Source organism: Tiliqua scincoides, chromosome 2 (genome assembly GCF_035046505.1).
Source record: "Tiliqua scincoides isolate rTilSci1 chromosome 2, rTilSci1.hap2, whole genome shotgun sequence".
In the NCBI taxonomy this organism is placed as follows: domain Eukaryota; kingdom Metazoa; phylum Chordata; class Lepidosauria; order Squamata; family Scincidae; genus Tiliqua; species Tiliqua scincoides.
Genome location: NC_089822.1, coordinates 150,837,266 through 150,850,141, shown reverse-complemented (window position 1 = coordinate 150,850,141; position 12,876 = coordinate 150,837,266). Strand labels below are relative to the sequence as shown.

The window sequence follows — 12,876 nt, the reverse complement described above, 5'->3', positions numbered from 1 at the left end:
TTGCCTAGGTATTGGATATTCTTGCTGCAATGGCCTGCACTGAAATGTTGGAAGCTAAATTATTGAAATGCAGGCCACAGATTTGGCTACAGCAGGTGAAGAACCTTCAAATGCCAGTTGAGCTTGTGTGTACAGCAAACTACTTGCAAAGCAATGACAGTCAATGCAACCAACTACTCCAGGAAATCAAGTATGTAAGATGGGCACACAAATGCTATTTCTAGTATGTATTTTTTCACATTTTTATACCGCCCTTCCTCCAAAGAGCTCAGGGTGGTGTACACAGCTGCTCCCCTCCTTTTGTCCTCACAACAGCTCTATGAAGTAGGTGAGACTGTGAGTGACTGGCCCAAGGTCACCCAGGAAGCTTTATGGCTGAGGGGGGATTTGAACCAGGATCTTCCAGGTCTAAATCCAACTCCCTAACTATTACACTACCCTGTATCTTATTCCCATTGAGCTTTGTGGTGTATGGTGCTGTTCTTCCGACATGCTGTAGCAGTCACCTGCCCTGAAAATCTCCTGTTTTCAATGTCCACTAGTACCTGTGATACCAGTGTACAGGTTTTCTGTACCATTCTTATACAGCGCAATACTGGTACTTCTTGATTTTTGTTGTCTTTTACTCATATTTTAAATAGTGGGATTAAAAAATTAATACTGAAATTGTGATTTGCATTGGCTTGTTCCTAAAATTACAGGTTCAATGCAGAGGGAGATTATTTGTGTGTGGTGTTTTTAAACCCCAACAATGAGTTCCTTCTTTCCCACCCCTCCTTAGAGATGTGAAGCTTCCCACACTTTTGCTTGAATCTTGGAGACTTCGCTCAGCTCTGGTGGTAGCACTGTATCTCTCTACTTCTTGGGAGTTTTTCCCCTCCAGTCTCTGGAACAGATTCTGCCTGCCTTCCAATGAGTCAAGGCAGAGCCCACTCCTGCCTGCCAGCCAGATGAGACTTGGTGAAAAAAAACTGACAAAGAGGACAATATGGTGGTGAAGCCAGCCCCAGCAGCAAAAGGCTCTGAGAATCCCTTCAGGTTTCAAGCTGAAATATGGGAGATTTGCAGCTCTCAGGAGGAGCTGGGAAAGGAGACTTATTCTTCAGACTTAAGAACCCACACAAAGCCCCCCTCCAGCACTGAACTTAATTCTGCAGGCTAGTGAACCATCAACATCAGCAAACTCACTTCTAGTAGTCTCTCTCCATAATTGCTGTTCTTCAAAACAAATGCTTGCAAACTGTTCCATGCTGATACCATTAGTTTCTACAGCAGTTTTCATTTGCTCATCTTTTATATACATGGGATTTTTCAGGGCCCTAACCTCTGTGTAAATCAAGTGCTGCCTGTATATAAAAATGACAATTGCTTATAAAGAAGTATTGTGGAAATTGTAAAGATATATGGGCATGTGGGGAGATATGCTAATTTGTTTTAATAGAAGTTGACTTGTTCTGGGTTTATTTTCATTCCTCAGTCCAGTTATCTGGTACTTTCTTCTACTCCTTATAAGCTGTAACTGAGATTTCTTTCACACAGAGATCGATGGAACCGGATTTTTGTAGTGTCCCTCTTTGTGGAACATGTGGTGCTTGGAGCAGAGACCTTGCTTCCAAAAGTGCAGCAACTGGTGAAAAACTATACTCGGCAGCTTGGACATGTAAGAACCATGCTTTTATTTGGCTGGAAACAATTTATTGAGAGAGAGCAATCATCATCCTTTCTTTATTGACTTGTTGGCAGCACAGACAAATGGAATATTTACAGATCTTTTTTCAGCGCTTACTCTTCTGCTCACAAACTGCCAAAAACGGGTGACATCCACCCCTCTTCTTGCTTCCTTTTTTCTTATCTATACAGTCAATCTTGTGATCCACTGAGGTTTGGGAAAACCCAGTGGTATCAAATCAGCAGAAACCAAGTCATTGATCCTATGGGATCAATGGGTTAAGGGTTGCTAACCTGGTCAGGAATGCCAGCAGCAGATAACTTCAGAATGGAGACCATGGATAATTCCAAAATGGCCATGACTGCAGCAAATAGCTCCAGAATGGTCACTTCAGATAGCTCTGGAATTGCCACTTCTGATGCTGCAAATAGCGTCAGGATGGCTGCGGATAGCTAAGAACAGGCAGCGAATAGCATGACATGAGGAACACTCTTGTTCCTGTCGATAAGCAAATCTGCCAGAAAGGATCACAGGGAAGGCAAGAATTGACTGTACATTTAAAAAAAAAATCTTACAAGGAATATATCCCAAATTTAGTTAGTTATGACCAGGAAAATCATGATTAAGTTTCATTGAAATTGTGACCAGTGCCCTTGGTTACTAACTAAACTTTGGGATAAAACCCTAAGTATAAAAGGACTACTATTTTCTTAGTTTTGCTTCCACAGTTCCCCACTTTCTCAGAGAGAATGTGTCGAACACTGAATCAGGCTGGGAAGCATTGAACTGAATAGATTACCTTTCCTGAGAAAGATTCTGCTCCCTGAGTGTCGTTGTTGTTGTCATATGTTGTCCTTGAGAGCTCTGAAATTCCTGCTTCAAATATTGTTTGTTCCCATTGTTTGTTATTGGCTTGCATTCCTGAACGGCTTACTAGAGTACAATTCCCTTTATATTCAGTGGAATTTACTTGCATGCTGAGAATTTCTTTGACAACCTTATTGTTTGAGCTGTGTGCAAACTGGTCAAGGTAACCCAAAATCTTCACCAAGAAATGCCAAAGTTTGTTTTCATTGTAAATTATGCAGAGTTTATATTTACTTATTGGCTGGAGTATGGAGACTGAAAGAGGGTGGGATTAGAAGCAGGTGCCCAAGAGAGGTAATAGAGGGGTGAGTGTGAAGGACATCTGCTCAGTGGGCCTTGTCTGTCTGTTTCTTAGCTTTTACCAGGTCTACAGCACATGTGTTCAAGATAACCTCTCAGGTGTAAGAGCAGAAAACGAAACTTAAAAAAGAATGCTGAGGTTCTCGGATAGCAAGTGCAGACTTTGGGGATTATATGGAGTTTCAGTAGCAAGAAGCAATGTTACCCATTTGTCTGCTGGACTCTTCTGAGCATTTACCAGGAAGAGCAATAAACCACTGGCACAGTGAGGTACTATAGGCTAAAATAGTGTGGGGGTGGTTGCCAAAGTTAAGGTACTTTTTCACATTTTTATATCACCCTTGCACCAATGAGCTCAAAGCAGTGCCTTCCCCCACCCATTTTATCATCACAAAACCCTGTGAAGTATATTTGGTTGAGAAATAATGACTGGCTAAATAGGGTCTTGAGCCTAGCCTAGGAAGACCCAAATTCAACACTCTAACCAATGCACAGCATTGCAACAGGAGTGGCAGTTGAGCAGGCTTTTTTGCTTGCCAGGAGCACAGGGTATGTTGTGTCAGACGGGGATGTCCCACTTTCACTGCTTCAACCCGCTGCTGAGGGAAAGGCGCTCCCTTTTTTCTTTTCAGAAGCCATTATAGCTTTCATAAGCCAGAAGGGTAATTCACTTATGTTCCTTTCCCCATGCTTTCATGAAGGGGAAAATTCACCGTGTGTGTTGGGTACACCTGCTTGTCTCTGTATTGAAGCAGCTGTGTTAACGTATAGTATTTTAAGAACCCTGGGAGTGATGCTTCCACTTGTGTACAGCCCATTTGCAGTAATGTCCAAGTCATGGTCACACAAATGGTCATATTTTCCCCTTCACACATTCTCTAGACACAAGCAGAGGGCAAGTGGATGGTTGTAGAGGCTGATTTGATTTACCTTTTTCATGAGGAATTGTGTGTTATGTGTAAGAGCTATGAAGGCTGCAGGATGCAGCACATGCCCCATTGGCACAGCTATGTCAGTGCTGGAAAATTCGTTAGGATCGCTTCATTTGAGAAGATTCATTGTGTGCCAAATTTAATATGTCTCCTTTCCATATGTTCAAGATGGCGAACAATCAACCATAAAATTAACCAAGAAAACATTTGAAACAAAACTTTAATAGTGTTATACTAGAAACAGTGAACACAGTAAGAGCAGATGGAGCAGCTTCTCTGGCTAGCTTTGAAAACCAACTTAAATGAAAGATTGTACATTATTGCACTATGATAAGTAGTTGTGGCAAGATGTTTATAGTATTTTATGGTTACTACGAAATTTTGGTATTTTTGCCAGCATGTGAGGGACTTCTCCTTATACTTCAATCCTGGAGAGTAATGGTATTGTCTTTGTTTCAGTGTTTTCAGTCAGGTTCTGACATCAAAACTCATAAAACATTCACTGCAGTTATGAAAGCCCTATGCCAGTGCAAGGAGGAAGCCAATTTAGCAGTTTGCAGGTAATGTCTTTTGTATATTCCATTTTGGGAGTATGCCTTCTCTTTGTCCTTGCTTGTGGATTCTGGAATTGATGGGTTTAGTATTGCACTTGGAACTGAAAAGATTGTAGGCTTGTCAGTTGCACAGAATCCTAAGAACAGAGGAAATGAGCTAAGAAATCTTTGCATAGGATCCATTTTTATTTTCCTAAAAATTTTTTTGATTGTGCAGGTGGTCATATTAATGTTTTTCCCTGTGCTTGTATCATCCCTTCACGTGAACATCCAAACATAGAGCATGTTGTGTGGGCAGAGCAGGCCTGAATGACCTGGTACCTCCTTACCGCAGAACTTACCCTAGAATTAACAATCTGTTCTCTAGCAATAGAGGGAGGGTATCCTTTGAATGGGTTATTCCTTGATAGATGGGGTGATGTGATCTTGTTATCTTGAATCTCTAAAGCAACTGTAGATTTGCAGCAAGTTAGAGGAGAATTGGGCTTTTAGCTGGAATTCAAGCCAATAAATATTTCTGTTTACAGGGCACCTAAATGATAACAATATAGTAGCCTAGCATAGACAGGAATACCTTGCATTTTCATTTGGTTAAGGACCAGAGCATGGATGGAAAAAAAAAAGATGAATGTCAAAGCATAACTGTATTCAGCTTGCAAATTTATTTTAGCCAGTGAAAAACGTAAAAAACTATATAACACATGGAAATGCATTCGAAACCTAAATAAATAAAAGAAAAATAATTATCAGAACATTAATACGCTGTGGAAGGCTGGATGAAATCTGATGAAAGAGGAAAGCATGTAGATGAAATTTGTAATGTGGTTATAGTTGAACGTGTTTGAAAGAGCAAAGCGATGAAAGGCAAACGAATGAAAGACAAGATATGCCTGTTTCTTCCAAAGACCCCAGTTGTCTTCAATTTTCACCTCTGAAAGTGGGGAAGACCTGGAAAAAGACTTCTCATGATGATCTTAAGTGGATGTCCAGATTTACGTGTGAGAAGTACTTTAGAAACAGAAACATTTTTAGACATACTTGGTTTCTTGGGGAGGAATAGAAAAAAAAAATCACGGTTATATGTATACAGCCTTATTTCTCATGGAATAACCAGGTGGGTGTAGACCAGCCATTTTCAACCACCGTGCCGTGGCACACTGGTATGCCGCGGATAGTCTTTAGGTGTGCCACGAGAATTTGGGCAAGGATCATTTGTTAGTAGGGCCACTGAGGGATGTGAGCCCCTGCTGTCAGTAGGGTGTGCCTTGTCAATTGTCAAAAAACTGATGGTGTGCCTTTGCAATTTTAGCACCTTGTCTGTGTGCTGTGAGATGAAAAAGGTTGAATATCGTTGGTCTAGAATAGACCAGCCATTTTCAATCTTTTTCAGCTCATGGCACACTGACAACGCACTAAAGTCGTCAAGTCACACTACTAGTTTTTAATTACATTATTATGTTACAATTTAATATAGCTAATACCATTATATGACAATTAAGGAAATTCACAAGAAGCTTGGAGAGGGAAGTATATGTGGTTTCTGGAAAGGAAGAACAATGTTTTGAAGTAGGTGATCAAATTGTTATCAGTTGATATGCTTTGATATGCCAGGAAATGTTGGCATAGAGAGGTGAGACTGAGTAATGTGGAGTAATATACTGGAGTAATATGGGGTGAGGGGCAGTGAGGAGATGTGACTGAAATAAGTGCAGAATTCACTGGGATGGGGGGAAGAGAGAGAGAGGATGCAAAGCAATTGATTCTGGACTTTGGAAGGTGGGGAAGAGGGAGGGAAGGGGCGGTAAGATAGGGGTTAACTCAATTATAATGGGTGAATGTGTGTGCGAGAGGGGAGGCGGTGGGGTTGGGGAGAAGAGAAAAGCGTCAATTGCCTGCTCTTGTATTCAAGAAAGAGTACATCCAAGAGCCCAAGCCTCTGTATGTCTACTCAGAAGTAAACCCTATTATAGTAAATGCAGCTTACTCCTAGGTAAGTGTGGGTAGGATTGTAGCCCAACACCCTTACTGTCAAAGCCAAAGCCTTGCCAGTGGAGGCAGTGCAGGGAGGGTCACTTTGGGGCATTGCAGGTAAGGAAAAGGGTCTCTCAAGGCTGCTTTTCAGCCAAGTGCTTCACTGGCTCCATACCTGCTTCCCACCTTGTGGCTCGCTGCTCATTGTCACTCCCTCCACGTCCCTGCCTGCCGGGAGCTCTTTCAGGCTTCTCTGGCTGCCCAATTACCGCATGGGGCAGGCAACAGCAGGAGCTTTGAAGTCCCTTTGCGGGCTGCTCCTTTTTCTCCTGCTGTCTTGTGAAGCTCCAAGTGGCTGCTCCGCCCACATGCAGCTGCTGCCTGTCTCATTGACCCTGCGGCACACCAGTTGAAACCTGCTGGTCTAGATAGTGGACTTCGGAGTTAAATATGTGTTAAATCCATATGCACTGACTGTAGCTCTTGAATTTACAGGTATGGCCTGAAACCATGTCCAATTTGTTTAGGAGATCCTAGAGATCCAGTCAATCTTCCCTGTGACCATGTGTATTGTCAGAATTGCATCAGACAGTGGCTGGTGCCAGGGCAAATGCTGTGCCCATTCTGCGTTACCAGCGTACCAGATAACTACACCCTCACTGTATCTGAAGAGCTCAGGTAAAGCATTATTCCTGCTCCAACCAGTGACAACTGTAATGGTGATTTTGAACCTCTGGCCTTAGTTTCTGAAAACTTGTTGGCCATTCATTTCTTAGCATATGGCCACCCATATGCTAAACGAAGCAAGTTCTGCACTTGACTAAGTATCTTCTCACCCATTTTTCCCCACAGGATTGCCATAGAAAAAAATGCCCAGTTCCGTAAGTTTTGCAACAGTTTTTTCTTAGAGCTGGTGTCTACAATGTGTTTCAAAGACAACGAGCCCCCGGAAAAAGCAGTGATCCAGGAACTGCTGAAGCTGCTGTTTGTTCAGAAGGAGATTTTGAGAGGTATGCTCACATGCTTCTGGCAGTTACCCGGCCTTAAACGAGTAGATTTGATAATTTCCACAAACTGCGCTGTGTTATTTCTCCAGGTGACCGTGGCATGTATACAAAATCTCTGTCCCCATTTGACGATGTGGTGGATAAGACTCCTGTAATCCGTTCTGTGCTGCTGAAGTTGCTTCTGAAATACAGGTAAAGTGTTCAAATGTGGGGTAATCTATCCTTGTCCTTCAAAGCTAACCCAGCTGATATATGCTCAGATTTCCAAGATGACATCTTGTGACCCTCATGTAAGTCTAGCCACTTTTCATTAACGCTCTGCTGGTTCTCCCTAACTCCTGCTCCTTTGTAGCGCTGTATCTGCAATGCATTCTTCTGCTACAGTATACAGATGAACAGTGAAGTATCAATATTTTAAAATCATCTGATTTGCATACTAGAGTTCTTGTTTCATTTTTGCAATATAATTAATATCAGTAGAAGCAAATGTTTCTTAAGGCAAGACTTTTCTGTTTCCATAGCTTCGAAAGTGTGAAAGCCTATCTGCAAGAATATTTGTCAGACGTAGAAGCAAATCAGATCCTAGACAAAGAAGATAAAACAGAAGTTTACACACTGTTTGCCAACTGCCTTGAGGTAAGCTACTTTTCCAATCTCTCTCTTTCAGGGCACTTTATAGAAGGTCAGATGATCCAACAGGGACTATATGCAGGGCATACAGATTTTTTTAAGTATTGCAAAAGAATGTATAACATTCCTTAAAGGAAAAATAACTATATTTCTCAAAATCTGCAGTTATTCTGCTCTTGCCATGATGTAAAGTTCCTGTCCTCTTTTGTTCTCTTACTTCCTTTGGAAAACCTTAGATTGCTTACATACACTAGTTTACAAATGACAAGTTTAAGAGGCATCATAGAGCCAGAGCCATTGTTGCTTGCTGAGCTCATGTATACAAAGTAGCTAGACTAGAAGCTACTTGCAATCTGAACTAGTTAATTCCACTACACTGATTTCTGTGGAAGAAAGGAAAGCAACTGCAGTAAGGATGGGTTAACAGGCATTTCTCTGCAGCCAAGATTCCTCTTCCCATCTAATGTTTGTGTAGTTAGAAAACTATCAGTTGCTACATCAAACAAGGAAGAAGTGGCTATCTTTGCTGTATAACAGGGGTGTTCAAAGTTTTTGGCACTGTGTCGGGGGCCAGGGGAAAAAAAAGAATTAATTTACATTTAAAATTTGAATAAATTTACATAAGTTTACATAAATGAATATATTAAAGATGAACTTATATGAATAAATGAAGGTCTTGCAATAGCTCAAGGTCTATAAAAGGCCTTGCACAAAGGAAGGCTGGCCTTTCCTTTGCTGCCGCTACTGCATCACAGATGTGAAACAACAAGCAGTGGAGGGAGCTCTCATCCCACAGCTCTCGCGAGAGGTCAAACAGTTGCCCTCACACTGAGAGCAGTTGTTTCGGGCCAGTGTGGGCTCCAACAAATCTCTGGAGGGCCAGAGGCTCATTGGAGACTGGGGGCTCCCTGAGGGCCGCATTGAGAGGCCTTGAGGGCCACAAGTGGCCCCAGGGTCGGGGTTTGGGCACCCCTGCTCTATAAAAATACAGGTCCAGCCTATTTATACATGGATTTTTTATACATGGATTTGACTCAACACGAATGGCCACTGCAAATGAGAAGGAATGTGATGATCTCTGGAGAAGGGAAAAAATGCACTCCTTTAAAATCAGTTTCAAAAACTGAACAGTCCTTTAACAATAGCCTCCTTAATGAGAGAGAGAGAGAGAGAGAGAGAGGGCAGCTGGCTGATAATCCATCAATTCTTCTCTCTCCATCTGACCCCTCCCTTCCCCCTGAGCACTGAAAGAAAGGTGATCACTTTGCATTGGTGAAGGGGGGGGCTAAGTGAAGTGTCTTTCTAAGCTACTGATTGATGGATTGTCTTAATGTCTCTTATCAAGGCTGTTTTTAAATCACTGGAGCAAAGAAACTTTGTTTTTTAAATTGATTTGCTATAGTGCAGTTTTTTGCCATCCATGTGAGTGCTTGGAACCAAACCCCTGTGAATAATGAGGCTCAACCTATAGTATAGCTTCAGATTGTCATTAGCTGAAGCTTTAAACAATGTTTTATGAATTTTGCCAGCTCACTCCAAATGCACATTCTGGAAAACTGAGTTTCTCATTATGGCATTTGTTCATCCTTGTAATTGTTTTAAAAAGCAGAAAACTGCTAGCGACAGTGAGTTCTTGAAGTGCTTAGAAATATGTGGCATGCTTCCAAGAAATCACGTTTTCTTGTTTCCTGAAACTGGAATAAGCAGCCCTCATTTGTTCAACCCTGGATCAATAATTCCCTCTAAGCCAGGGGTTCTCAAACTCCCTCAGAGTCCCAAGAGTTACCTTTGAGTCCCAAGGTAAGTCTTTGCAGGGACAGGGAAAATGGCACAATGCGATCCTGAGGATTGTGCTGCTGCAGGGCAGAGGGGGCTTTTTTTCTAACATTCCTTACCTGCTGCTGGGGTAGGTGAGCTCTCTGCAGGGCTCCCCAAGGCTTGTAAAAAGTAAAAAAAAAAAAAGTTTGTTGATCCACTTCGAGTTTAGTGATCATGAAACCAGAAGTGGGTCAGATCCAATTTTTTTTTTTACTGTTTACAAGCCACAGGGAATCCTGCAGAGAGCTCCACAGGGCTTCCTGCACCCCACTGGACCACGGAAGCAGGTAGGGAACGTTAGAAAAAAAACCCTTTGCCCAGTGGCTTAGCTAAGGGGGTGCAGGGGGTAGCAGTTGCCGGGCAACAAGCTTTAGGGGGAGCAAAAAGCTGAGCTTGACACTAGTGGCCAAAATTGTGAAAAAATTGGTATGTATGAATAATACCATCATGTTATATATCATTGGAAAGGTAATTTAATGAGGAATACAATGCAACAATCCCCACTGGAATATCTGTATTCTATAAAAAGTTATGGCCAATTAGCCAGAAAATGAAAACACAACTGCATTATGGAACAAAAAGTAGATTTCTTTAGCTCAAAACTAATCCATAAGACTGATTGTTCTGAGAGCCAATGAGATGTTTTTATAGTACAGCATCAAGCCTATAAGGTGGTAATATGAGTCAGCTCTCATTTCCAAATATCATAATTCAGTTACCCCTGCTAACTGAGTAAAGAGACACTTTTTCAAGTGGGGCTCCTCTTATATTTAGCATGGGGAGAATAACTGTTCCTCTTCACCCGAGCACAGTGTCTTTAACCTATAAGGGGCACACTTTATATTTATTTGCTTAATTAAATTTGATTTGTTGTGGACGGGGGGACTACAAAATCTTCTTTGACCCCAGGTAGTAGATAGATGCCTTAGCACTGTGACAGACCAAATAACAGAGCAAGTGGGTGGCAACCTTCTAGAGGGAGAAGCAATGTTTTCCATCTATTTTCACTTTTTAAAAACCTGGGCATGAACATAAGAACATAAGAACAGCCCCACTGGATCAGGCCATAGGCCCATCTAGTCCAGCTTCCTGTATCTCACAGCGGCCCACAAAATGCCCCAGGGAGCACACCAGATAACAAGAGACCTCATCCTGGTGCCCTCCCCTGCATCTGGCATTCTGACTTAACCCATTTCTAAAATCAGGAGGTTGCGCATACACATCATGGCTTGTACCCCATAATGGATTTTTCCTCCAGAAACTTGTCCAATCCCCTTTTAAAGGCGTCTAGGCTAGACGCCAGCACCACATCCTGTGGCAAGGAGTTCCACAGACCGACCACACGCTGAGTAAAGAAATATTTTCTTTTGCCTGTCCTAATCCGCCCAACACTCAATTTTAGTGGATGTCCCCTGGTTCTGGTATTATGTGAGAGTGTAAAGAGCATCTCTCTATCCACTCTGTCCATTCCCTGCATAATTTTGTATGTCTCAATCATGTCCCCCCTCAAGCATCTCTTTTCTAGGCTGAAGAGGCCCAAACGCCGTAGCCTTTCCTCATAAGGAAGGTGCCCCAGCCCCGTAATCATCTTAGTCGCTCTCTTTTGCACCTTTTCCATTTCCACTATGTCTTTTTTGAGATGTGGCGACCAGAACTGGACACAATACTCCAGGTGTGGCCTTACCATCGATTTGTACAACGGCATTATAATACTAGCCGTTTTGTTCTCAATACCCTTCCTAATGATCCCAAGCATAGAATTGGCCTTCTTCACTGCCGCCGCACATTGGGTTGACACTTTCATCGACCTGTCCACCACCACCCCAAGATCTCTCTCCTGATCTGTCACAGACAGCTCAGAACCCATCAGCCTATATCTAAAGTTTTGATTTTTTGCCCCAATGTGCATGACTTTACACTTACTGACATTGAAGCGCATCTGCCATTTTGCTGCCCATTCTGCCAGTCTGGAGAGATCCTTCTGGAGCTCCTCACAATCACTTCTGGTCTTTACCACTCGGAAAAGTTTGGTGTCGTCTGCAAACTTAGCCACTTCACTGCTCAACCCTGTCTCCACGTCATTTATGAAGAGGTTGAAAAGCACCGGTCCCAGGACAGATCCTTGGGGCACACCACTTTTCACCTCTCTCCATTGTGAAAATTGCCCATTGACACCCACTCTCTGCTTCCTGGCCTCCAACCAGTTCTCAATCCACGAGAGGACCTGTCCTCTAATTCCCTGACTGTGGAGTTTTTTCAGTAGCCTTTGGTGAGGGACCGTGTCAAACACCTTCTGAAAGTCCAGATATATAATGTCCACGGGTTCTCCCGCATCCACATGCCTGTTGACCTTTTCAAAGAATTCTATAAGGTTCGTGAGGCAAGACTTACCCTTACAGAAGCCATGCTGACTCTCCCTCAGCAAGACCTGTTCGTCTATGTGTTTTGAGATCCTATCTTTGATGAGGCATTCCACCATCTTACCCGGTATGGATGTTAGGCTGACCGGCCTATAGTTTCCCGGGTCCCCCCTCTTTCCCTTTTTAAAGATAGGCGTGACATTTGCTATCCTCCAATCTTCTGGCACCGTGGCCGTTTTGAGGGACAAGTTGCATACCTTAGTCAAGAGATCTGCAACTTCATTCTTCAATTCCTTAATAACTCTTGGGTGGATGCCATCAGGGCCCGGTGACTTATTGATCTTTAATTTATCAATGAGGTCTGAAACATCTTCTCCTTTAACCTCTATCTGACTTAACTCCTCGGTCAGGAGGGGCCGTTCGGGCAGCGGTATCTGCCCGAGGTCTTCTGCCGTGAAGACAGATGCAAAGAACTCATTTAATTTCTCTGCCATCTCTAAGTCTCCTTTTATCTCCCCTTTCCCTCCCTCACCATCCAGAGGGCCAACCGCTTCTCTGGCGGTTTTCCTGCTTCTAACATATTTGAAGAAGCTTTTATTATTCCCCTTAATGTTGCTGGCCATGCGTTCCTCATAGTCTCGCTTGGCCTCCAGTATCACCTTCTTACAGTATCACCTTCTTTTGCCACAGTTTATGTTCCTTTTTATTCTCCTCATTAGGGCAAGACTTCCATTTACGGAAGGAAGCTTCCTTGCCCTTCACAGCCTC

General features: G+C 42.8%; 1 protein-coding gene across 5 annotated transcripts in view; it reads left to right on the top strand.

Annotated features, from left to right (window-relative positions):
* RNF213 (ring finger protein 213) overlaps nt 1-12,876 on the top strand; it is a 125,223-nt gene that overhangs the window by 84,086 nt on the left and 28,261 nt on the right. For all 5 annotated transcript variants that reach the window (XM_066616877.1, XM_066616878.1, XM_066616876.1 and 2 more), the window contains 7 exons: nt 9-190; nt 1,540-1,660; nt 4,228-4,328; nt 6,789-6,971; nt 7,146-7,303; nt 7,390-7,492; nt 7,822-7,936. In XM_066616877.1, coding sequence (XP_066472974.1) covers nt 9-190; nt 1,540-1,660; nt 4,228-4,328; nt 6,789-6,971; nt 7,146-7,303; nt 7,390-7,492; nt 7,822-7,936 — 963 coding nt within the window. The remainder of the gene's footprint in view (nt 1-8; nt 191-1,539; nt 1,661-4,227; nt 4,329-6,788; nt 6,972-7,145; nt 7,304-7,389; nt 7,493-7,821; nt 7,937-12,876) is intronic.